Source organism: Mytilus edulis, chromosome 10 (genome assembly GCF_963676685.1).
Source record: "Mytilus edulis chromosome 10, xbMytEdul2.2, whole genome shotgun sequence".
NCBI lineage: Eukaryota > Metazoa > Mollusca > Bivalvia > Mytilida > Mytilidae > Mytilus > Mytilus edulis.
Window position 1 is genome coordinate 39,740,589 of NC_092353.1, and position 23,821 is coordinate 39,764,409.

The window sequence follows — 23,821 nt, forward strand, 5'->3', positions numbered from 1 at the left end:
CGACTCTGACGTTAAATTATCGGAAATTAAAACAACAAATGAAATTAATATATCATTCTTGATATTAATATAACCCGATAAGATAATTGTATTCCTATCTTCAGAATGGTATTCAAACACACCCCGGATGCAAAAACAAGAAGGTCATGTGATTCATTGAAAACGTCACCGAAATGGCAGATCAACCGTCTAAGACAGATATTCAGGCAATTTTCAAACGTCTTCGTTCAATTCCTACAAACAAAGTAAGGCATTTGAGACACTTAAAATTTTACTTTTGTACAATGACTATTAAAAAGCCAAATATCTTTAACAATACTTAAATATAACCGCTTTCTACTAACATATGAGACGATGTGAATGGGCTAATAATGCCACCTGTCACTACCGGCGTAAAACACATTAGGCATACGAATTTCAATCGAGTAGATAGTGTTCAGAAATTCTCTGTTTTGCCTTTCAAAGGTCTTGGTTCTGCATTTTATATCTGAATTATGTAATGATAATTGTGTTGTTTCTGAAGAGATTGTGATTATATTTATGTAAATATTCATTTGTTATTCATTGGTATCTGAGGGGGGGAGACCATTTTTAGGGACGCCGGGATTGACCGATTTTAGCAACGGGATTGTCTTTTTTAAAGATCGGGAATTTGGGATAGAAAAACATCGGGATACGGGAAACCCACGTTTTTAGCCATGGGAAATCAGGATTTTAATGTTGAAAAAATATGAGGCAGGCATTACCTGTAAATGGGGACGAAGTCTGTATGAATTATTTTTTTGTAACTTTAATATTTGTTAAAAAAAAAAAAAAATGGAAATACCGTACCGTAAAATATTTCCCGATTTTTATTTTTTTGTATTGAATTTTCTACTGTTATTGGGAACTTTTGTCGTTGAATTATAACGGGATTGACAAAAACTGTACCTTGGACAGATAAAAATGCCATTTTCATAATACTTCAATCAGAATCGCATCTAGAAACAGAGAAGATCCAGATCTTATTGTTATTTTCTGCTCGTTTTTTTTAAAGTAACCGTAGCCAGTGCCATATTTAATATCCACTGTACGTGAATGAAATGCTAACCAAAATTCATGATAAATGTCTAATCTCCTTGGTATTAGTGTCGCTCTGATTTAGAGGATCAGAATACCCAAAGAGGGTGGTAAAGGTTTTTTTTCGTGCAACATGTTTTGCCATTTTTAATTTCAACCTTCCGTGAAAACAGTTCGTGCTTCACTGCGAAATTGGTAACGTGCAAGCAATTTTTTTTAATTTTTCGTTCATCGTGAAATTGGAATTTTATTTCGCGTTTGTCCGTGAACATAACACCTCTTTACAACCCTTCTCAAAAGTTAGACTTGATTTGGATATTTTCAATAAGAGTAAGATTATGTAAGAACACATGTGTTTCCGGTACCCTTAAATATATCTACCCCAATTTTAAGTACCTACAATCTAACTCTACAACTAAAAATTTTTGGATGTTATGTGGACAAGCACTTATAAAGTCAGAATTTTTCTTCCATATGAACCAATCAAAAACGTTTGAAAAAAAATAAATTTACTTTCCTACCTATCCTAATTTTTTAGGGGATGTTACCTAAAACACCTGTATTTTTTCTTGGCCTTACTACACAGATAATTTCACAGACACAGTCTTCTCTATAATCAAATATCATATAAAAATATTTATGACATTCTACAATTTTGAAGAAAACAAATACCCCAACTTGACGTGTTTAAAATGTACGTACTGAATATATTGTTCAAAATGCACAAATTCAGGAAAGCAAATAATTAAGAACAACATTACTCAGAGGGTTTAATTTTCAAAGTTTACCAGGACGGCCTCCTTTAAAAGATGTGTCAGATGTGTCTATTCGTTACCTAAAATAGTGGAGGACCTCTTTAATGAATAAATGGTGATTTCTTGTTTATCGGGATCAGGATTTTTAACAAAATATGTCAGGGATTTCGGGATTTTCTGATATTAAAACCGGGAAATCGGGATGAGACCCCCTCTAGCCCCCCCCCCCCCCCCCCCCCCCCCCTCGTATCTGGCATGGAGACAAAACCAGAAAAGATAATTATGTCTCATATGCTCGCCAAATAAAAACTTCAAGTACTACCATCACTACAGACAAGGTAATCAAGCCAGAAGCATATATTTCTGTATAAAATTTTCAAGGGGCTGGGTCATGTTATAGAACCAGATCATTCCAGATAAATATTAATCAAAGCACCATCAAAAAGAAAAAAATACTGCAATGAAATTTGACAATTAATACCAGACAATAAATATTTTGGATAACTTTTTTGAAAAATAATAAGAACAACACCAAGTGTTTTGACATGCTATTGAACTAACTAAGACCTGATATAATTATCACCACAATATTCACTCATTCTTAGTGAATAAGTGATCAAGTAGATGACCTTCAGTCTTGAAGACACTGTAGTACCCTAAATGAGTATTAAGAGCTTCACAACTGCTTGTATTCACACTCAATATATGATAGTGCTCTCTGCTTTGTCTGCACAGTTGTATTACAGCTAGTATTGTTATACATGTACAGGCATATGACATGTCCAAATACAAGAGGTTTTGTTTAACATTATGATAGATTATGTTTATCTCTTCTGAAAAAAAAATGCTTGAAACAATTTCGAAATTGATTACATAATGTTAATTTATATATGGAAACCTCTAGATCTACTGTTAATTCAATTTAAGAAAAAAATTGGAATGTCTGATTGTCAAAGTAACTAATCCTACATCATTTGTACATAGATATAGGAAGATGTGATATGAGTGCCAATGAGACAACTCTCCATCCTTATCACAATTAGTAAAAAATAAACTACAATAGATCAAAGTACATTGAAGTATGACCTTCAAAACAGAGCCTTGTTTGTTTTAAGTACTTTGACTTAAATGTTCCAAAAAATGTATATTTCCATTCACTTTTCAGCAATGTTTTGATTGTCAAAGCAATAATCCAACATGGGCAAGTGTAACCTATGGTGTTTTCTTGTGCATTGATTGTTCAGCTGTTCACAGATCTCTAGGGGTCCACATTACCTTTATCAGATCTACACAACTGGATACTAGTTGGACATGGATACAGTTAAGAGCCATGCAAGTGGGAGGAAATGCAAATGCTGTAAGTATTCGACCACACAGAATTGGCCGTTTCAGAATCGAAAGCATCATGGGTAATTTCATTGTTCGTTCCCCAAAATGAAAAGAACGTCACGTCTTTGGTTAAATTTCCATTGTTAATGACATTTTTAACCAATCAGGACGTTTTGGTGTACACTTTTGAAAATATTACCCAGGATGCATTAGATTTTGAAACAGTGGATTAGTAGGTATCTTAAATCCCATGCTGACATTTAATCTTTCTAATGTAGATCATGTACATGATGTACATGTTGGGAATGCGACATTTGTACAAACTTAATGTGTAACCATTTTCAATTTTTTTTTAGAAGACATCATTATTCATGTTATTAAAAAGAAGATGTTGTGTGATTTTTTGTTTTATTAATAGCCAATTAACCTACTTCATTAGCATGCATTAGATGTTAAACTGTTTTATGCACTGAATCAATAGTACAGTTGTGTACATCTACAAATGGATTGCATATAAATCCAAACTAAATTATTAAAAGCAGTTTAATCCAGAAACTAAATGAATTCCTTGACCATGTATGATTGCAAATGAGACTAACTATATCACGGGACACAGGAAGAGGATGTAAACAATGCTAAAGCCTCTACTATAGAAGAATCCAGCATGAATAATGTGAGACAATGACCCACACATACTTTGAACTGGCAGATACATAATTTGACATGATTAAAGCTTTGAATCTATCCTAACTTTAGATCAGAGGTCAGCTGGACATAATTTACACAAAGAAAAGTATTTTTAATGCATGCTCAATGTATGTATTTATATAATAAAGGAGGATATGATATGAAGGTAAAAAATCTGGGAATATTATCGGAATTTTATCAAGTTCTTATAAGTGATACTTAAAAAGATTTGCTTGTAGCAGACACATATATTTGATAATTCTTATATCATATGTACAAAATGAATGTTTTACATCAAAGTACTTTCATTGCAGACACATTTTTTCCGTCAACATGGTTGTACATCTTCAGACTCGCAACAGAAATACCACAGCCGAGCAGCTGAGTTGTATAAAGGAAAGTTACATTCACTAGCAACACAGGCCATGAAATTACATGGTACAAAGGTAGGTGTCATCAACACAGGCCATGAAATTACATGATACAAAGGTAGGTGTCATCAACACAGGCCATGAAATTACATGGTACAAAGGTAGGTGTCATCAACACAGGCCATGAAATTACATGATACAAATTTAGATGTCATCAACACATGCCATGAAATTACATGGTACAAAGGTAGGTGTCATCAAAATCTTTAATTTAGCAACACAGGCCATGAAATTACATGGTACAAAGGTAGGTGTCAGCTGGTCAGCAAAATCTTTAATATAGCAACACAGGCCATGAAATTACATGGTACAAAGGTAGGTGTCAGCAAAATCTTTAATATAAAAACAAGTGTTTAATATTCTTAGCTTCCACTATTATAAACCTTATACATGTTATAAGATTAATAATTATGACATATTATAAATTAGCATATAAAACAGGGCATCTATGAGATTAGCATAAAAAGATATGAATATATATATGGACCATAATTTGGTATTCGGCCTTGGGTTTCTTTTTGTATCCTTTTTTATAAGTTCTAAAACTTTAACTTTTATTCTGTGGGTTGTGTTGGTGTTAGAATAGTATTAATGGAACAATTGAGTTTTTCAAGAAAAAAAAAAAAACATTTTGATTCACTGTTTACGTGACAGGAAACCAAACAGGAAACCAATCTTTATTTTCTTTATTTTGTACAATATATTTCAAAAGACATAAATGAACACCATTACTAGTGTTACTTGCTTCATGTTAATATTTAAAATCTATTTTCAATGTTAAATTAAAGTTTTTTTTAAAAGCGACAGGAAACCATAAGAAACCGAAAGCATTTTTTTAGTTTTATTTTATTGCAAAATCTGCTTAAAATAATCTGAACAGTATACTTTTTCTTAAAATCCATCTTAAATGTAACAGTATTATAAAACTCCTAAATATGTGCTTGTTTTGAAAACAATTAGTACAATTTATTCAGAAATTTCCATATTTTCTTCATTGATACAGGATACCATAATCGTTGTATCTTGATGTTTTAGCCAAAAAAATGTATTTATATTTGGTTTTGAAATTCCAGTTATATACAATTTATTCCAAATCATTGGCAATGTAAAATTCTTTAAACCCAGTAAAGAAAAAAACTTTTAACTTGGAATTAAAATCTTTAAAATAGGCACCATGTGATATTGGTGACCTGTACACCATCTACATGGTTTCCACATTTTAACCTACTTTAGTGGGCTAAAATCAATAAAGTACTTCCTTTCAAGTCATGCATGGTAAAAGTTTACTTCTCCTTTGACAAGTTTATTGCGTTTCTGAAAAGTGTTTGCAGAACATGAATAAAAAAAAATAATTAAAAATTGTGACAAAGATACCAACTTTACATGTATTTTTTATTAAATTATCTTTATTCACCTAAAATATCTAGTAATATTTACTGCTGAAGCAAAATCAATCCAACGAGCATCGGCACAATGATAAGAGACGTAATGTCTATTGAATTTTCCAAGGACCCTTTACATCGTTATCAGGAAACAAAGTGTGTTATAACGTCTGTCAAATCTGAAATCGATTTTGTCAAGTCATTGGGCATTTATTTTCACACAAGATCGTATGTAACATTATGCACATAGGAAAAATAATAGACCCCCGTCGCCAGTGTTCTCCCCAGAAATTTTGGATAGCATCACATTTTGCGTAAAAAAAAAATAACTGTATTTTTTTAATGTCGTTTGTCGCGTCGCATTGATGCTCTAGCTATTTCCTTTATACATTTTAGTTTATATTGTTAAATTCATAACTGAGAATACAATTAAACTATAACCACAAAAACAGTTGTTTCAGTTTATGTCTTCTTTATTCATTTATAGTTACAGAATTATTTTTTTCCTCTTGTGCCAAATAAAAATAAATATGTGGTTTCAGTTACCCAACAATAAGTCAAATGAATGAATGGTTCATTATAGTGCAACCTGTATATATATAAAACTAAATTATCTAGTACATAAAATTAACTGCTTTTTATATTATATCAAGTAAAGATAAAGTAACAAAAGAAGCAAAAAAAATCAATTTAAATTTTTTTATCATGTTTATGAAATTCATTGTTTCATGCCACTCAATGAATTAGTCCCAGTTGTTTCTTATCTTTACATCAAAATCATATGTATTTTTAACAAAGTTATCGAACAAATAGTCTGGTAATGCGTAGTTTTCTCTCTTGGTTTAATTTTTCTGTCTACTGTTCATCTGTTGTCATTATCGTGAAAATGCGGATTTTTGTCATATCTGGTCCGGTTCCGATCAGTAGTTTACACAAAAATGTGCAATGGCGGCCGTAGTAAAATTTACGAAAATGAGTCCGAGAATAAACATTGTTTGACAAGAGATTGTGAATGAATAAGACGCTTTTAATGCATTAAATTCATTAGACATAAACTGAAGCCAATTATGATAACTTTTTAAAGAAGTATTAAACTTATTTTAGCTCTAAACCAAAATTCTCGCTCTCGTATTACCGGAAGAGAAAGAAAGTAATTTTTGGAGAGTTGCACAAATAAACAACCTTTTAAAAAAAAATAAAAATCGTTTCAATCTTTGAAATTTCGTAATACAAAACGTAGATTTCGAATTGTTTTGTGATTGCATTTTTCCATGTCGATATTGGTGATTGCAGACACGTGGTATTAGTCATGTCACAAGTGTCAGCTTGGGATATTCGCATCCAAACAGTTATCACCCTGAGGGCAATTAACACCTAGCTATTTAATCTCTTAATTACCTTTAGTGTCCGACTTAAAGGGATTACAATTAAAGGTGATATAATTTTTATGATCATAATCGATAATAGATGAAAGTTCAAAATTGAGGACAAGTAAAATAGCATCTTCAAAATAATTATAGCGTCGCGGGAATAATTATAGCGTCGCGGGAATTATTATAGCATCACGGTGAAAAAATATAGCGTCGCGGTACCGCGACGCTAAAACGGCCTGGGGAGAACACTGCCCGTCGCAATCTCTTTGAAAATTGTATTTTCCTTTTTTAAACAAGACGAAACAAGTCTACAGATTATGTTTGCTAACATCCCGTTGGAAACAAAAACAATGTTTAGACCTAGTATTTCATACATCCGGCCGTAAGGGCGTGATCACATGTTAGTTACATGTTTCACTTATGACCGGAAATGATTAGAACTTAACGACAAAAACAATTTTAATTAAAAAAAGGAAATAACTGGACTTCTGTTTCGTTTGAAATGTAACGCATAACGATAACGTCATTTTCTAACTTAATTATTACGAAGAACAAAACTAGAATGTAAATCATCTCTGATTTACCTGTTTGAACATCTCGCGAGAGTTCATATTTGCATATTGTTATAAAGAATTCTATTACAACAAAGCAGATTACATCATCTAAAATTTGCGTTACGAAATTGGAAACCAAAGTAACGCTAGTGTTCTTACACCTGCTACAGAAATACTTATAGTTCTCGGCATTTTCTTCTGACTATTCTTATTGGTCGATGTTCTTTATTATTTGAAAGCAAAAGTTACGAATTTGCCGGTGACAATTATCTATAAATCAGTCAGCGTTATGCACTTCGGAAGCGAAAAGTAACGCGAGAAACGACACAAAAATACGGTCGTATAATCTTTGAAATTTGTTAATTTCAATTTTTTTTCTTGGGAAGAGTAGCATACACTTGTATGTTGATAAAAATAAAGGCATCTTTATATGTAGTTACAACTTTTCTTACAGTAATACACATTTTTATCACTTTTCTATAGTTATAGGAAACGAGCCCAATAGCAAATTATGGTCCATATATATATAGAAAAAAAGAGCCAGGAAGATCAATTTTATGCATTATGTTTCTCGGTCTTTGCTTTCGTTCATCTGTCCTGCTTCAGTTAAAGTTTTTGGTGAAGGTCGAGTCCAATCAGCTTGAAACTTAGTAAACATGTTTCCTATGATATGCTCTTTCTAGTTTTAATGCCAAAAAGAGTTTTGACTCTTTGTCCACTGACCATAGAAAATGATAGTGCAAGTGGGGCATCTGTGTACTATGGACACATTCTTGTTTACCCTGACATTGATATATTTTATATGTTTCTTTTTAGGTACATATTGAAAGTCATCATGATCCCACATCTCCAGTGAATAAGGAAGTAGATTTCTTTGATGCCCATACAGAGGATAAAGAACCTGATTTGATACAAGAAAATCAGAAACTCACACATACTTCAGAACCAAAGCCTATTAAAAATGGAAGTCTAAGTAAAGCAGAGGAAATAGGTATGGTCCACATGGTCCACTATAATAGATTGAATTTTTTACAAGGATATATATTAAGACTAAAATGTTTCCTCTCTCATTTTAGCAAAAACGCATTGAATGCATTGATTTTTGTTGATTTTATTTAACATGTTTAATGGAATGATTTTATAGTCTTTAGGTAAAAAAAATAAAAACTACACATAACTATTTGCTCATTTGATAGTTAACCTACACTCTACAGATGTTAGTATAATAAAAAAAACAACAACATTTATTTATAGCAGTAAATTTGATTAAAAAAATTAAAAATGTGTGGAAAGTATGATTCAGAATTGACATTCTTGTTTAGGATAATTTTTTTGTCTTCTTGACCTAATTTATTTGACATGTTTAAACTCTCACAAGGACTGTCTATTTGGATCACAGCAGCAGATTGAATAAGAATTATCAGAGCTTTAAAAAATGTCATAAAATAGTATACAATATGTTATTGAAATACATATGCATCATAAAATCAAATTACAAATTTTGAAATACATTTTCTGGATTGACAATTTGACATTTTCCCGAAAATTATAGACCAAAAATTTGGAAAATCAAAATGTATAACCTGGTACACCATGCATGTCTTTGTACTGTCAAAGTTCATGTAGATAATTGATATATAAGTAAATTTATTTTTCATCAGATCCATCAGAAGGTCCTTCTGTTGATCATGCTTTGAGTATGTCTCCTACTCAAGCTATGGCTGTTGCTGAACCAAGAAAGGCATTGATAGGTGCCAAGAAAACAGGAGGGGCAAAAAAATCGGTTAGTATTAGTCCATAGATTTATGAAAAAATATTTAATAAAGCACAACATAGAAATATTGAAACAATTACATCACATATGTAACTCATTAAAAAAGTCTTTTTATGCCCCACCTATGATAGTAGAGGGGCATTATGTTTTCTGGTCTGTGCCTCCGTTCGTCCGTTCAGGTTAAATTTTTGGTCAAGGTAGTTTTTGATGAAGCTGAAGTCCAATCAACTTGAAACTTAGTACACTTGTTGCTTATGATATGATCTTTCTAATTTTAAAGCCAAATTAAACTTTTGACCCCTATTTCACGGTCCACTGAACATAGAAAATGAAAGTGGGAGTTTCAGGTTAAAGTTTTTGGTCAAAGTAGTTTTTGATGAAGCTGAAGTCCAATCAACTTGAAACTTAGTACACTTGTTGCTTATGATATGATCTTTTTAATTTTAAAGCCAAATTAGACTTTTGACCCCAATTTAACGGTCCACTGAACATAGAAAATGAAAGGGGGAGTTTCAGGTTAAAGTTTTTGGTCAAGGTAGTTTTTGATGAAGCTGAAGTCCAATCAACTTGAAACTTAGTACACTTGTTGCTTATGATATGATCTTTCTAATTTTAATGCCAAATTAGATTATTACCCAATTTTTACAGTCCATGGAACATGGAAAAGGATAGTGCAAGTGGGGCATCCGTGTACTTTGGACACATTCTTGTTTTATCCTCATTTGCTGCATTGATTAACAAAAGTAAAATTCTTAATAAAAAAATTGCAATAGGCAAATGGAATTAAATAGGTTGTGGGAGTATTTTCTTTGTGAAGGATTCATAATAAAAATTTGAGATACAGTCATGTTTGAACGATATACTGGTAGATCCACACAAAATAAAACAACAAAGAGTTTTCTTTGATATTTTTTTCTTGTCTATGTCCTCTTGAATCTGTTGTTGCTTTTTGAAGTTTACACTTGTATTCAATTACATTTTTCTGAAAAAATAAGGATTTTTGTTAAATACATGTTACTTTTGATTTCAGAAAGGATTTGGTGCTCAAAGAGTAAAAGCAAATTTCAGCGAAATTGAGAATAAAGCCCAGCAACTTGATAAAGACAGAGAAGAGCTAGCTAAAAATATGGCCGTAGAAGAGGCAAAAACACAAGAGCAGAAAGATAAACAAATGTAATTTAAACAAATGATTATAATCCCCCTTGTATACCCTTGCTTGATCAGGAGTTGGTTTATTTGTTTTTGTGTCCTACTTACCCTCCTATCTGCAACTACCTGAATCACTTGACAGAATTTTGTTTTTAACTTTCACAGAGTTATGCCCTTTGGGTACATTAATTATCTGGAAAATTGTTTGGTTAGTTCTCTCATGTGTTTAATTCTTGTCAAATTTTTATTTAATTTGTATCAAAAGTTTGTAATAGCAATGTCTTTGATGAATTCGAAAATCAGTGCCAATCAATTATTTTTAAAGAGTTATGTCTCTTAGATACAATCCTGTCCTTACAAAAATGTTAATTGTGCATGCATGGTTCTGCAATGTGTTTATTTGAATATAAATCAAGGCAAGAGAAAGATTATTAACTTGACAATTGGAGAATCAATATTGACAGATGTACTGTATTTTACAGGGCGACTATGAAGTTAGCATACAAAGATATGAGTATAGAGAGAAAGAAACAAGAAGATAAGTTAATGGTCAATGATCCAAAGAAAGCAGCACAGTTTGAGAGGCTTGGAATGGGATTTAGTGGCCATAAGTATGTACTATATGAACATCTTTGTAGAAGTTTTCTTAAAGAGATGTCCCAGAATGTTCATACTTGAATATCTTTAAATGATTAAATGGCAACGGCAACTAATATAGCAGAGGTTATATTAAACGTTTTGGTCACGACTCAACTTGCATAAATATGTTTTAAATTCAAAAATAGAACTTGAAATGCATTTGAAATGAAAAATTAAACGATTTATTATATAGCAAATCTCTATCCTTCATTGATTGTTGGTGTTTTAAGTCACTTTTAAGCTCCACTTTTGGGCTATTTCATGGCCGCCAGTTTTTATTGGTGGAGAAAACTAGAGGAAACCACTGACCTTTGATAGGAAAACTGACAATCCTAGTCAATTAAGGTTGGAGTTGAGTGCAGCTGCACGACCAGGGTTTAAACTTACAACTCCAGTGTTTGACTGGCTAGTAATTACAGAAGTAGAACTACTTAGACCACTTAGCCACTGAGGCCCCTATCCTTCATCAATATCCCAGTACATATTAACTTTCTTTTTCAGAGGAGTTAGTCACTCAGCTATGACAGATATGCAGACAATTAACCAAGACTCTCCAGATAAAGACAGCAAATCACGTTTAGACAAATACAGCAGTAAACCTGCACGATCCAGAAATTTCTTTGAGGATGAACTAGATGATATGGGATTTTCAGGAAATAAGTAAGTAGCAGTGCTTTCCTTCAAAAAGATTCTCATTGTCATAGCTGCTTGGTTTAAAATTGAGAATGGAAATGGGGAATATGTCAAACCCAACCAAAGAGCAGACAATGGAAGTAGGTCAAAATCTGAATGGATAATTGATTGTATTCTTAAGTTTTGGTTTTCACTTGTTTAGTAGTTGTTTGCAAAAAACAAACGGCCAGTGTAAATAAAATTTTCGCAGGAATAACAAATGAAGGTTAGTAACAAACAATTTGTACATGGTTTTAAGCAAATTACAAAAAAAAGGAGTGTCTGGTAAACAGTTACAATGAAAGCAGCAAAATAGAGTTATCACATAATTTTTTCAATTAACCCAATGTAAGTTTGTATGATTTTAAATTAATCACTTTATATATAAATTTGACTTTATATATTATACTGTAAATTTCATTCACTGTAGATTCAATTATATTCATAGAAAATAAATTTCATGCTCTTGCCAAAGTCTGAATTCAAGCATGTAGAAAATTTATGCCATGTTAATCATTTAAACTTGTAACTTACCTTGACCAACAAAATCCCCAAAAATTGGTGTCGCAAAATGATTATGAATCTACAGTATGTAATCTTGTATTTATAATTGTAGAAATGAGAGTGCATTTGATATAGACAGAGACAATACCTGGGGAAATAAAGAAAGCAGTTGGGGCAGCAGCAATAAATCTGGAAGCTGGGATATAGATAGATTTGAATCTAAACAAAGCTTTACTGAAAATTTTCCATCAAAGAATGAAGATGATCGGTAAGACAATTCAAGGTTCAAAGTCTTTAGCGGTGGATTCTTACCGTGAGACACACAAAAAAAACCAAAACAAAACCAGAGGACTTAAATATAAAAATGAAAAAAAATTTGCAATATAACTACTGGCGTATTTAGTTGGGCATTGTAAATTTGAAAAGAGTCTATAATTGTTACAGGATTTCAATGCTCTTTGTATATTTATTTTATGTATATACACATTACTTCATTATGATATTGCAACTCTATCATAGGATATAATTTGATGATGCTCTACTTGGGAAAAATATATTCAAAATATAAAATTTATGAAAAATATAGGACAATCATTGTTTGGCAAGTGAAAACAAAAATTATGAACAGAAATTGATAAAATTTTTAGAGATGTTTCTTAAAAATTACATTTTTTAGGATTTAAAAAAAATGAAAAATAGTTTATATATTTTTCCTGGCCTTACTGGCCCACAAAAAATATATAATTGAGCTGATATGTAGCAATATGTATCATAATTATCTCCCCCTGATTTGAACACATTTGTGAAAATTTCTTATCTCCCCTGACATAAAAATAATTACACATATCTTTATACTCAAACAGTAAAATGCATTGAATCCATACACAGAAATAAAATTAAGAAAAAACATTTACAATATTTAAAATACATGTGTGTATATTACATTTTAAACAAGCAATGGTAAATTAAAAAAATGTGAATTTGATAGAAAGAGTATTAGAAAAATAATATTAACAATGAAAGTGTAATTTCCTCAATTCGGCATCTTCTTTATTCTATAAATGTCAGTTTTTTATTTGTTGTCCAGAAGCTGATATACATACACACATGTAGTACCATTGAAGTAAAGTTGAATTTATTTTCAGACCAAGTAGAAGTCGAAAGGCTTATGATTATAACACAACTTCATCTGCAGAAGATGCACAAAAAAAATTTGGGAACGCCAAAGCCATTTCATCAGACCAGTACTTTGGAGGTCGAGATTCAGATGTATGTAGATCAATGATTGCACTCTTGTTAAATGAATTGGTTTTTTTTTTGTAATCATGCTATCATTTATGTAAATATTTCATTTGTGAAAGAATTTATTCCTTCCTAGTGTGCAATGTGATATTTAATTACTGTGGATTCATTTATTTTTCATGAATTGAGGAAAAATTGACATTTTCATGGCTATTTGATTTCGTGGTTTTGCCAAAGTCTGCATACAAGCCTCTAGAATTTTGGTACTTAGATAAATATTATAATCATGGTTAACTTTTAGGCTTGAAATGCATGAAAAATTGGTTTCCCTTGAAGAATAAATTATACTGAATCCACAGCATGTAAAGAAAAACTGATCTTTGTTTACATCTTTCATTAAGAAAATTTAATTCATTATGGGTAATATTTTCAAAACTTTGTAATTGGCTAGCAATGTTCTAAACAATGGAAATTAAATCAATGACATTACCCATTGTTCTTTAGATTCTGAGACGCGAAATCGTTTCAGTTGTAATTGTAGTTAGGGCTTTCTACTTAGCAGAAAACTCATCAAATATTCAAAAATTCAGCCACCATACAAATGAAAAACTATCTGTATTTTTTATGGATTGATCTTTTAAAAGTTAAGCATGGTCATATCAAACACTTCACTAGACTTGATTGCATCTGTCATGATTTTTGTCTTTGTATAATGAATTAAATGATATTTTGAATTTTAATTGTAGTTTGAAACTAAACAAAATTTACAGAAATTTCAAGGAAGTAACAGTATATCTAGTGATGATTATTTTGGTGACAATTCCTCTAAAAATAGATCTTATAATAGTGGACCCGATTTACAAGAGATTAAAGATGGTGTACGACAAGGTGTTACTAAAGTAGCAGGAAAAATATCATCTATAGCCAGTGGTGTTATGACTTCTTTACAGGTTAGTATTTATGTAGTTATCTCCCTTCTGTGAACTCTTCACTATCTTATGCAAGTTGGGTTACACAGAAATTGTCCATGTTGCTCTTTTGTTTTACCCTTGTTTTTCAGCTCACCTGGCCTAAAAGGCCATGTGAGCTTTTCTCATCACTTGGCGTCCGTCGTCGTCGTCGTCTGTCGTCGTTAACAATTTTTCAAACATCTTCTCCTCTGAAACTACTGAATGGATTTGAATGAAACTTAGCATGATTGTTCCTTAGTATATCCTGCACAAAATGTGCGCTTCGATTTTTGATCTGTCAAAAAACATGGCCGCCGTTACTTAAAATAGAACATAGGGGTCTAATGCAGTTTTTGGCTTATATCTCAAAAACGAAAGCATTTAGAGCAAATCTGACACGGGGGTAAAAATGTTCATTAGGTCAAGATCTATCAGCCCTGAAATTTTCAGATGAATCAAACAAACCATTGTTGGGTTGCTGCCACTTATTTGGTAATTTTAAGGAAATTTTGCAGTTTTTGGTCATTATCTTGAATATTATTATAGATAAAGATAAACTGTAAACAGCAAAAATTATCAGCAAAGTAAGATCTACAAATAAGTCAATATGACCAAAATTGTCAATTGACCCCTTAAGGGGTTATTGTCCTTTAATGACAATTTTTCACAATTTGTTCATCATATTTGCTTACTTTAAAAAATTTTCTCCTCTGAAACTGCTGAATGGATTTGGATGAAACTTAGCATGATTGTTCCATAGATTATCCTGCACAAAGTGTGTGCTTCGATTTTTGATCCGTCAAAAAACATGGCCGCCGTTACTTAAAATAGAACATAGGGGTCAAATGCAGTTTTTGGCTTATATCTCAAAAACGAAAGCATTTAGAGCAAATCTGACGTGGGGTAAAAATGTTCATTAGGTCAAGATCTATCAGCCCTGAAATTTTCAGATGAATCAAACAAACCATTGTTGGGTTGCTGCCACTTAATTGGTAATTTTAAGGAAATTTTGCAGTTTTTGGTCATTATCTTGAATATTATTATAGATAAAGATAAACTGTAAACAGCAAAAATGATCAACATAGTAAGATCTACAAATAAGTCAATATGACCAAAATTGTCAATTGACCCCTTAAGGGGTTATTGTCCTTTAATGACAATTTTTCACAATTTGTTCATCATATTTGCTTACTTTAAAAAATCTTCTCCTCTGAAACTGCTGAATGGATTTGGATGAAACTTAGCATGATTGTTCCTTAGATTATCCTGCACAAAGTGTGTGCTTCGATTTTTGATCCGTCAAAAAACATGGCCGCCGTTACTTAAAATAGAACATAGGGGTCAAATGCAGTTTTTGGCTTATATCTCAAAAACGAAAGCATTTAGAGCAAATCTTACATGGGGTAAAAATGTTCATTTGGTCAAGATATATCAGCCCTGAAATTTTCAGATGAATCAAACAAACCATTGTTGGGTTGCTGCCACTTAATTGGTAATTTTAAGGAAATTTTGCAGTTTTTGGTCATTATCTTGAATATTATTATAGATAAAGATAAACTGTAAACAGCGAAAATGATCAGCAAAGTAAGATCTACAAATAAGTTAATATAACCAAAATTGTCAATTGACCCCTTAAGGGGTTATTGTCCTTTAATGACAATTTTTCACAATTTGTTCATCACATTTGCTAACTTTAAAAAATCTTCTCCTCTGAAACTACTGAATGAATTTGGATGAAACTTAACATGATTGTTCCTTAGATTATCCTGCACAAAGTGTGTGCTTCGATTTTTGATCCGTCAAAAAGCATGGCCGCCGTTACTTAAAATAGAACATAGGGGTCAAATGCAGTTTTTGGCTTATATCTCAAAAACAAAAGCATTTAGAGCAAATCTGACATGGGGTAAAAATGTTCATTAGGTCAAGATCTATCAGCCCTGAAATTTTCAGATGAATCAAACAAACCATTGTTGGGTTGCTGCCACTTAATTGGTAATTTTAAGGAAATTTTGCAGTTTTTGGTCATTATCTTGAATATTATTATAGATAAAGATAAACTGTAAACAGCGAAAATGATCAGCAAAGTAAGATCTACAAATAAGTTAATACAATGTATGACCAAAATTGTCAATTGACCCCTTAAGGGGTTATTGTCCTTTAATGACAATTTTTCACAATTTGTTCATCATATTTACTAACTTTAAAAAATCTTCTCCTCTAAAACTACTAAACCAAATTCAACCAAACTTCAACTGAATGATCAGTAGGGTGTATAAAATAAAGTTTGTGCTTTATTTTTTATTTCGTCAAAAAACATGGCCGTCATGGCTAAAAATAGAACACAGGGTAGAATGCAGTTTTTGGCTTATATCTCAAAAACTCCAGCATTTAGAGCAAATAAGACAGAAGTTAAAGTATTTATTAGGTCAAGGTCTACCTGTCCTGAAATTTTCAGCCGAATTGGGTAACTGGTTTTTCAGGTATAATGCCCCTGAATTGATGATTTTAAAGAAATTTTGCAGTTTTTGGTTATTATCTTGAATATTATTATAGATACAGATAAACTGTTAATAGCAAAAATGTTAAGCAAAGTAAGATCTACAAATAAGTCAATTTGACCAAAATTGTCAATTGACCCCTTAAGGAGTTATTGCCCTTTAAAGACTTTTTTCACAATTTGTTCATCATGTTGACTTACTTTAAAAAATCTTCTCCTTTGAAACTGCTGTATCAATTTCAGCCAAACTTAGGCTAAATGAGTTTCAGAGTATCTAGTATAAATTTTATATTTCATTTCCTTGTATGTCAGAAACATAGCTCCTATGGCTAAAATAGAACATAGGAGACAATGATTTTTTTTTGCTTTTGAAGAAAATAGGACGATTCAAAGAACATTTAAATAAATTGAAAAGCCAAAATAATCATTGATGAGAGATTTAACCAAAAAAATTAAGGTGAGCGATTCAGGCTCTTGAGAGCCTCTTGTTTTAAGTTATTATGTTTTATAAGAACAAAAATTATAAAAAAAAGAGGTGTAAATATGAATGGAGTTGCATGTTGGTTTTACTTTAAGATACCACGTTACAAGAGCGCAATTATTCGTAATGCATTTTCCATAGGGTACCACTAGTGTTCCGTATTTTTTTTCTGGAAGACTACACAAACTAGGGAAAAACCGGTAGCAGTTCCTGTTACTAGAAATGCCAGTGTTGCATTACAACCCAAAAATATATAGGGTCATGCGGCTCAAATTGACTTAAAATGCAGTTGAATCCTGTATCAACCAATCAGAAGCCGTATAGGATTCTATTCTGAGTACCATCTTGGGGTAAAAAACTTGCTTGCGCTCTTGTAACCATATGGAAACTTTTACCTTCAAAGGACTGAATTTTTATAATTTTTTTAAGTCATTATTCCACCTATCAGATATAAAGATGCTGTATTTTAACACGATGATACCAGTTGTATTTTTTGGGGGAATAAATTCCCTTAATTTTCAGAAAAATACACATCTTCTAAAAATTGCATAAATTATTTGAAATAATATTATTTACACAAAATTCAGTCCAATAAATATAAATGATAGATGTGCAGTATACATCAGTAAGACAACAACCTGACAATAATGATATTCACAAGATCTATAGTCTAGAGATCAATAAGTTACTATAACACCAACTGTTTTATTTATTTCAGAGAAAATCTTGAGCTTTGCGTTTGCACTAACTACATAGGTGAAATATCTCACATAATAAATTTTGTATGCTTTGCATGCATATGGTGATGTGAAGTCCTTGGATGCTTTTGTCCTGCGTTATTGAATAATTGTTAAGTGTATTGACTGCTTCGTTCATACTTCATCACATTCTTTCCGTGTTTTTTGTCATCTCTATTGTTATCTGTGGTAAATTTTCAAATACTTGGTTTGGTTCTTGACAATGAAAAAAGATTTGGGAAGAAGAACTTTAATTGCTGAATAAAATGATAGATTGTAACCATGAAGTCATAAATTTAAAAAAAATAGGATTTTCAAAATTAACTTCAGCTTAAAAATTGTTTGATTGGTAATGAGAGATCACTACTGAGGAAGCTCAAAAAGTAATTCTTCTCTTGAACATGCCATTTTCATCACCACATTAAAAATCACCATTTCGATTAAAAAGTTCTTTATATCTCTCAAATGACTAATTGAAATTAATAACTTGATACTATAAGTTTTAATGATTGGGTTATTTGATGTCTGGGGGATTACAGCTTCATAAAAAATGCACATATTATCGTAATTTTTGCTTGCATAGAAAAATTATATTCTCTAGTTTGATTTATTCACATACAATTTAAAACACTTGTTCATCTTTTGTTTTGTTTGATTTTTCATCACATCACATCATTGCCTGCTATGTTATGTTTCAGAATTAAAGATATTATAAAGAAGAAGATAATAGGTGTGTTGTGTGCTAATTTTGCACTGATTTGATGTTGTGTAGATTGCAGTAGAATTGTGTTCTTCGTATAAATTCCTCCTATGTAGCAGCACCTCATCTTAGGTTCTTCAAATCACAAGAATTGTAGTATTTCCTTTAACAAAAGTACTAACAGTTTCCTGTGTACTCTATTCCCAATTCTAAAAATATTTAGTACACTTGATCATTATTCACAATTTTTTATTCATACGACATAATTTTGAATTGAAAAATATATTTAAATTGGAAAATGGGTAAGTCTTTCTTCAAATTCTACGTTTTGAAAGTTGATTGACCAGATAGCACAGCCTTCATTACATGTATCCTTAACATAAGTTGTATACTTTAGAGATTGTTTGCGACTAGCTGACAAAAACAAGTTTTGTAACATGGAAAAATATTATTTAGAAATATTTTTTTTAGATTATTATCCCATTTTTTGTAACCATTGAGTCATGGTGTTGAGGGGCTCTGCCTATTGTGGAAAATTTTAGCAACATAGATTACTGTGGATTCATTTATTCTTCATAGGTACCAATATCTGTCAATTACAATAAACTTCTAAATTTGTGGATATATAATTTCGTGGTTTTGGCAAAGTTTGCATATACATATTCTTATAAAAAAAAAATGAAATTCATTGAAAATTTAATTTTGTGTTTCCTCTGTACCCTCAAATTTACAAAAAATGTATCCAACGAATTTTATTGAATCCACAGTAAATTAGCCCTAATTTAATTATTCTGATAAAAGGGAAGTGAAGTATAACTATCTTGTTGAGGGGGGATATTGAAGATATGAAATAACACAAATGTACGATATAAAGTCATACATTGTAATCCAAGACAAAATTTAGGAAGGATTTTAATATAAAGTCTTTAAACAAATTTAATAACAGTGCATACTTTAGTTTCATATACATATTCATCATTATTTATAACAAAATTATGATTTAACATTTAAAGGTGTATGAACTTTCTTTGAATTTTTTAACTAAAATATTGGTGAAACAGAAAATGAATACGATTGCATTTAAAAATTGCTTATCTTTCTTGCAGTGGATTTTCTCTTGGCTTGTTTTTAGCTTACTTGTTTTTGCTTAAAATGTGTAAATTAAAAGCACTGTATCAGCCACTTACTTTGATATTTGCTTAATTTGTTACAATATCAAATCCATATTAAATTCTAGTAATTTCAGTCATCTATTTAGACTATTAAATCGAAATGTTAAACAGATAGATCTTTAAAGCTTACCGGTACCGGTACTAGCTTTTCTTGAAAACATAGATTATTCATGTAATTAAAGTATTTCATTTTTCTGTCAGACAAAATGAAAATAAAATAACATGATTTAAATGATGAATAATATACCTTAAGAATAGAAAAATATTTGTATTTGATATTATGGGTTATAAGAGATTTTACCATAGATGGCTTTATGATGTGTAATGTTGAACAAAGTAATTCTAAAAAATCATAAAAATGTTATTCTTCATTGTACAAAACACAATTTGATGTCATCAATTTGTATAAGCTATGGTATGTTGGGCATTCATAAAGGCTTTCAATAAACTGTAAATTCAGGAGTTATGCTGATTTTTTTAATGCAAATAATATATCTAGGTTCACAATAAAATAAGAACTCACATTCTGATATCAAATGCATAAATCTGTCTTCCGAATAATTTATTTCAGCGTTTTCTTGTTGATTTTAGAAATAAGAATACTTTGAAATTAAGATATTTTTTTTTATTTAAAATTTTGACACTGTTAGTTTTATAATTGTATCAATAAACCAATTTTTTGAGACGTTTCGGCCATTAGCCTTCTTCAATTCTTTATTTTTCCACACAACTACATGGCGGACATTACCATTTTTAGTTTTTGCAAAAACAAAGACATGCATTTTAAATTTGATCGCATTATTTGTATGAAGCTTTCTCATAAATGATAAAAATTTTCATCATTTGTTCAGCAATCACAATAATAAACGCACACAGAAATGTTTAAATTTACAGTATATTCTTTGTTGACAAAATCAAGGTACTTCAAATTATTAAATATATCTGATATGTTTGATAAACCATTTTTGTTTTGTTGTGGAAAAAAATATATTTCATAAAGGACCATTGTTATTATTAATTACTTATGTGTCATGTGTTTCAGAACCTGTTTTGTACATTTGTAGCTACTTGTAACAATTGATAAATTAATAGAATGGTAGATGATTTTGCATAGAATATATATATAACATATTATTTACATTTATTTTACTTTTTTTCAGGACAAATATGGAAATTGATGGGAATTTTATATTAATTTTGGTCATCTTATTATTCAAAGAACTGTAGAAAAGGAAAACCTGATTAACAGACAATGAAAAAACAACACTTTTATTCCTTTCTGATTCAACAGCTAAAAGAAGATTCGGAAAAACAATACTTGCAGGAATAACAGTTGATTGAATTTGGGAGAATAAAAGAAAATGGGATTTATTTACTCATTGAGTAAATCTAAAATATATATTTATATGAATTCACCAACATCCAAAAGAAAGATTTTACGACACAGATATTTGTTCAGTTAAAATGTATAAACAGAGTCATTCCGGCTATGTTAAAAGGTTCTGCAGTGCATCAGCATGCATTGCAAAGTACAATTATTTGTTGTACATAATATTTTATGCTAATTGTATGACAATTTTGTTGAATTGGTTCTAATTTATATCATTAGAATAAATGGATTTCATTTCAACGTTAAAAAAGATAACTGTCAATATTTACATCTATTTGTCTTGACAATTAAACCCCCTGATATGTTTTGTTGGCAAAAAGCTCAATGTATTCCAGATAAATTGACAGAGAGAGAGAGGGAGGTTCTTGAAAGTGATTTACACACCATTACAGTTTTCTATGGAATAATCCCTATACACAGAAATTGTATCCCTACTTTTCACTTCTTATCCATGTGTTAAAAGTTTTTCTTGAATCTCATTGACGAGATGGTGACTTTATGGACAATTTATTTTCAAAATAGATGTTTCTTAAAATAAAGGAACTTACATTAAAATACATGCATTTAGTTATTTTTTCTCTAAAGTTAAAAAATGGCATCAAATAAAAGCACTGAGCATCTGTTATGTTTCTGAAAGTTATTAAATTCTCAAGTATAGCGTCTTTTCACTTATAAGAATTAATTTGCAATTGTCAAAAAATTAGTCCACTAACTTTCTAAATTAGTTTACATGTAGGTTGAATAAAATAGCAATTTTACATTAACTGTGATTAACATGTTAAAAAGTTGACTGTGAACATTAGATTTTTATAGTATTTATTATTGAAAACAAACAAAATTATTACTTTTTCATATCTGGTTAAAACCACCATATAAGTACTATACTGTATGGAGTACTTCCATAATACAAGTATATCTGCCTTATCATTCAGGGGTAGACAATCACTAAATCTAAATCATTTAAGCATGAGTTTTAAGAAACATGAAATCTCTCTATTATTGAAGAACATATTGGTCAAATGTTTGGTGGCAGGTCCTCCCTTATACTATATTCTGGTTCAGTCTTTAGTGTGGTTATTCCTATACATCTTGTATTTGTATTTGAATCATCACATGTCATTGGTGAAACGGGTTAAATTTTTCGTGTTGGCTGTTTATTTCTCATATTTTCCTTTTCTGATATACTTATATTAGACAATTGAGTATGAAAATATTTCACTTTCTAACACCTTTTGGTTTTCAAATGTTTTAATGAATGAATTAAGATCTAGGGGATACTGTGGATTCATTTATTTTCTGGATTGAGAATTTTTTTTTTTACGTGTATATTTGATTTCATGGTTTTGCCAAAGTCTGCATACAAGCATAAAGAAAATGTGTTCTTTGTTGAACATTTGAAATAGTAGACCTACTTTGCCCACAAAAATCCACAATGTTTGGTATGGCACAGTAATAATGAATTCATACTACATCATTAGACCAGAGCCCAATGACACAAAAACTAAAAGACACATTCCCAATTCATTGCTGCCATATTTTTATTTTAATTTGGTATTTTCATCTTCACTTTTAGGTTCTAAATGTACTGTACATTCATATGAAAAATTCAGATACTGTAGTTTCAGAAATTATTTGGAGGTTTTGCCTAATGAGAATAATTTGATTTGTTGAGAAACGCAATAATAAGAATTCACATTTATATCTGTACGCAGATTATACTAAGTTGCAATAGTGATACTAACTTTTTTGTCCATTCTTCAAAATTCACAGTAATAAATGAATGCTGTAATTCCTGAATGCTGTATTCAATTCCTGAATGTACAATTAATTTTTTTTTGTTCTGCAGAAAATTGTAGCTTTTCCCTCTGCTTATACATGTACCAGGATTTTGTATTTCTAAAACAAACCACAAAGCAACATCTGTATTTTTCAAAAAATGGATCTTTTCTACTTACTCTATTAAGATTTTTTTTTAATGTATTGTTATTTTGAATTCATGCAGCAAACATTGTCAATTTTTTACATGAGGCATTTGAATTCACAAGCGTATTTATTGCAAATGTACCTGTGGATATTAAAACAGAATACTATTAATTATGACTTGCAGGACATTTGGGGGCAATGTTAATGAAACACCCCAAACCCAAGTTGCTTGAAAATAAAAACATCTCTATTTTTATATCTGTTTCTGATTTATGAGGAAGAATTATTGCTTACATTTTTTTTTAGTAAGAATGTTTTTGTTAATGCATTTTAAAATGTTGAAAAATGTCATTTGTTCTTTCAGTGGTACATGAACTACATTTAAAATGTCTAAATTATAAAATAAACTTTAAGTATGAAA

General features: G+C 30.7%; 1 protein-coding gene across 4 annotated transcripts; it reads left to right on the top strand.

Moving 5' to 3' along the window:
* Nucleotides 1-92: 92 nt before the first annotated feature.
* On the top strand, nucleotides 93-23,821 carry LOC139491174 (ADP-ribosylation factor GTPase-activating protein 2-like). Of its 4 annotated transcripts, XR_011656474.1 has the most exons (14): nucleotides 93-245; nucleotides 2,980-3,171; nucleotides 4,145-4,276; nucleotides 8,387-8,561; nucleotides 9,232-9,353; nucleotides 10,375-10,517; nucleotides 10,976-11,104; nucleotides 11,634-11,792; nucleotides 12,421-12,576; nucleotides 13,454-13,577; nucleotides 14,297-14,500; nucleotides 18,197-18,234; nucleotides 18,914-18,945; nucleotides 21,248-23,821. XR_011656474.1 is itself a non-coding variant. In XM_071278610.1 (13 exons), the coding sequence occupies exons 1-12, from the start codon at nucleotides 174-176 to the stop codon at nucleotides 18,206-18,208; spliced, it is 1,620 nt and encodes a 539-aa protein (XP_071134711.1). In that variant the 5' UTR covers nucleotides 93-173; the 3' UTR covers nucleotides 18,209-18,234; nucleotides 21,248-23,821. The 4 variants fall into 4 exon arrangements, 3 of the variants coding, with proteins under 3 accessions (XP_071134711.1, XP_071134713.1, XP_071134710.1); XM_071278610.1 differs by lacking the exon at nucleotides 18,914-18,945; XM_071278612.1 differs by lacking the exon at nucleotides 18,197-18,234.

Bases quoted from the DNA above. Each gene is read 5' to 3' on its own strand.
- LOC139491174 (XM_071278609.1), top strand. From the start codon at position 174: ATGGCAGATCAACCGTCTAAGACAGATATTCAGGCAATTTTCAAACGT. The intron at 11,793-12,420 runs GTAAGTAGCAGT...TTATAATTGTAG, and splicing joins ATGGGATTTTCAGGAAATAA to AAATGAGAGTGCATTTGATA. The intron at 13,578-14,296 runs GTATGTAGATCA...TTTTAATTGTAG, and splicing joins TTGGAGGTCGAGATTCAGAT to TTTGAAACTAAACAAAATTT.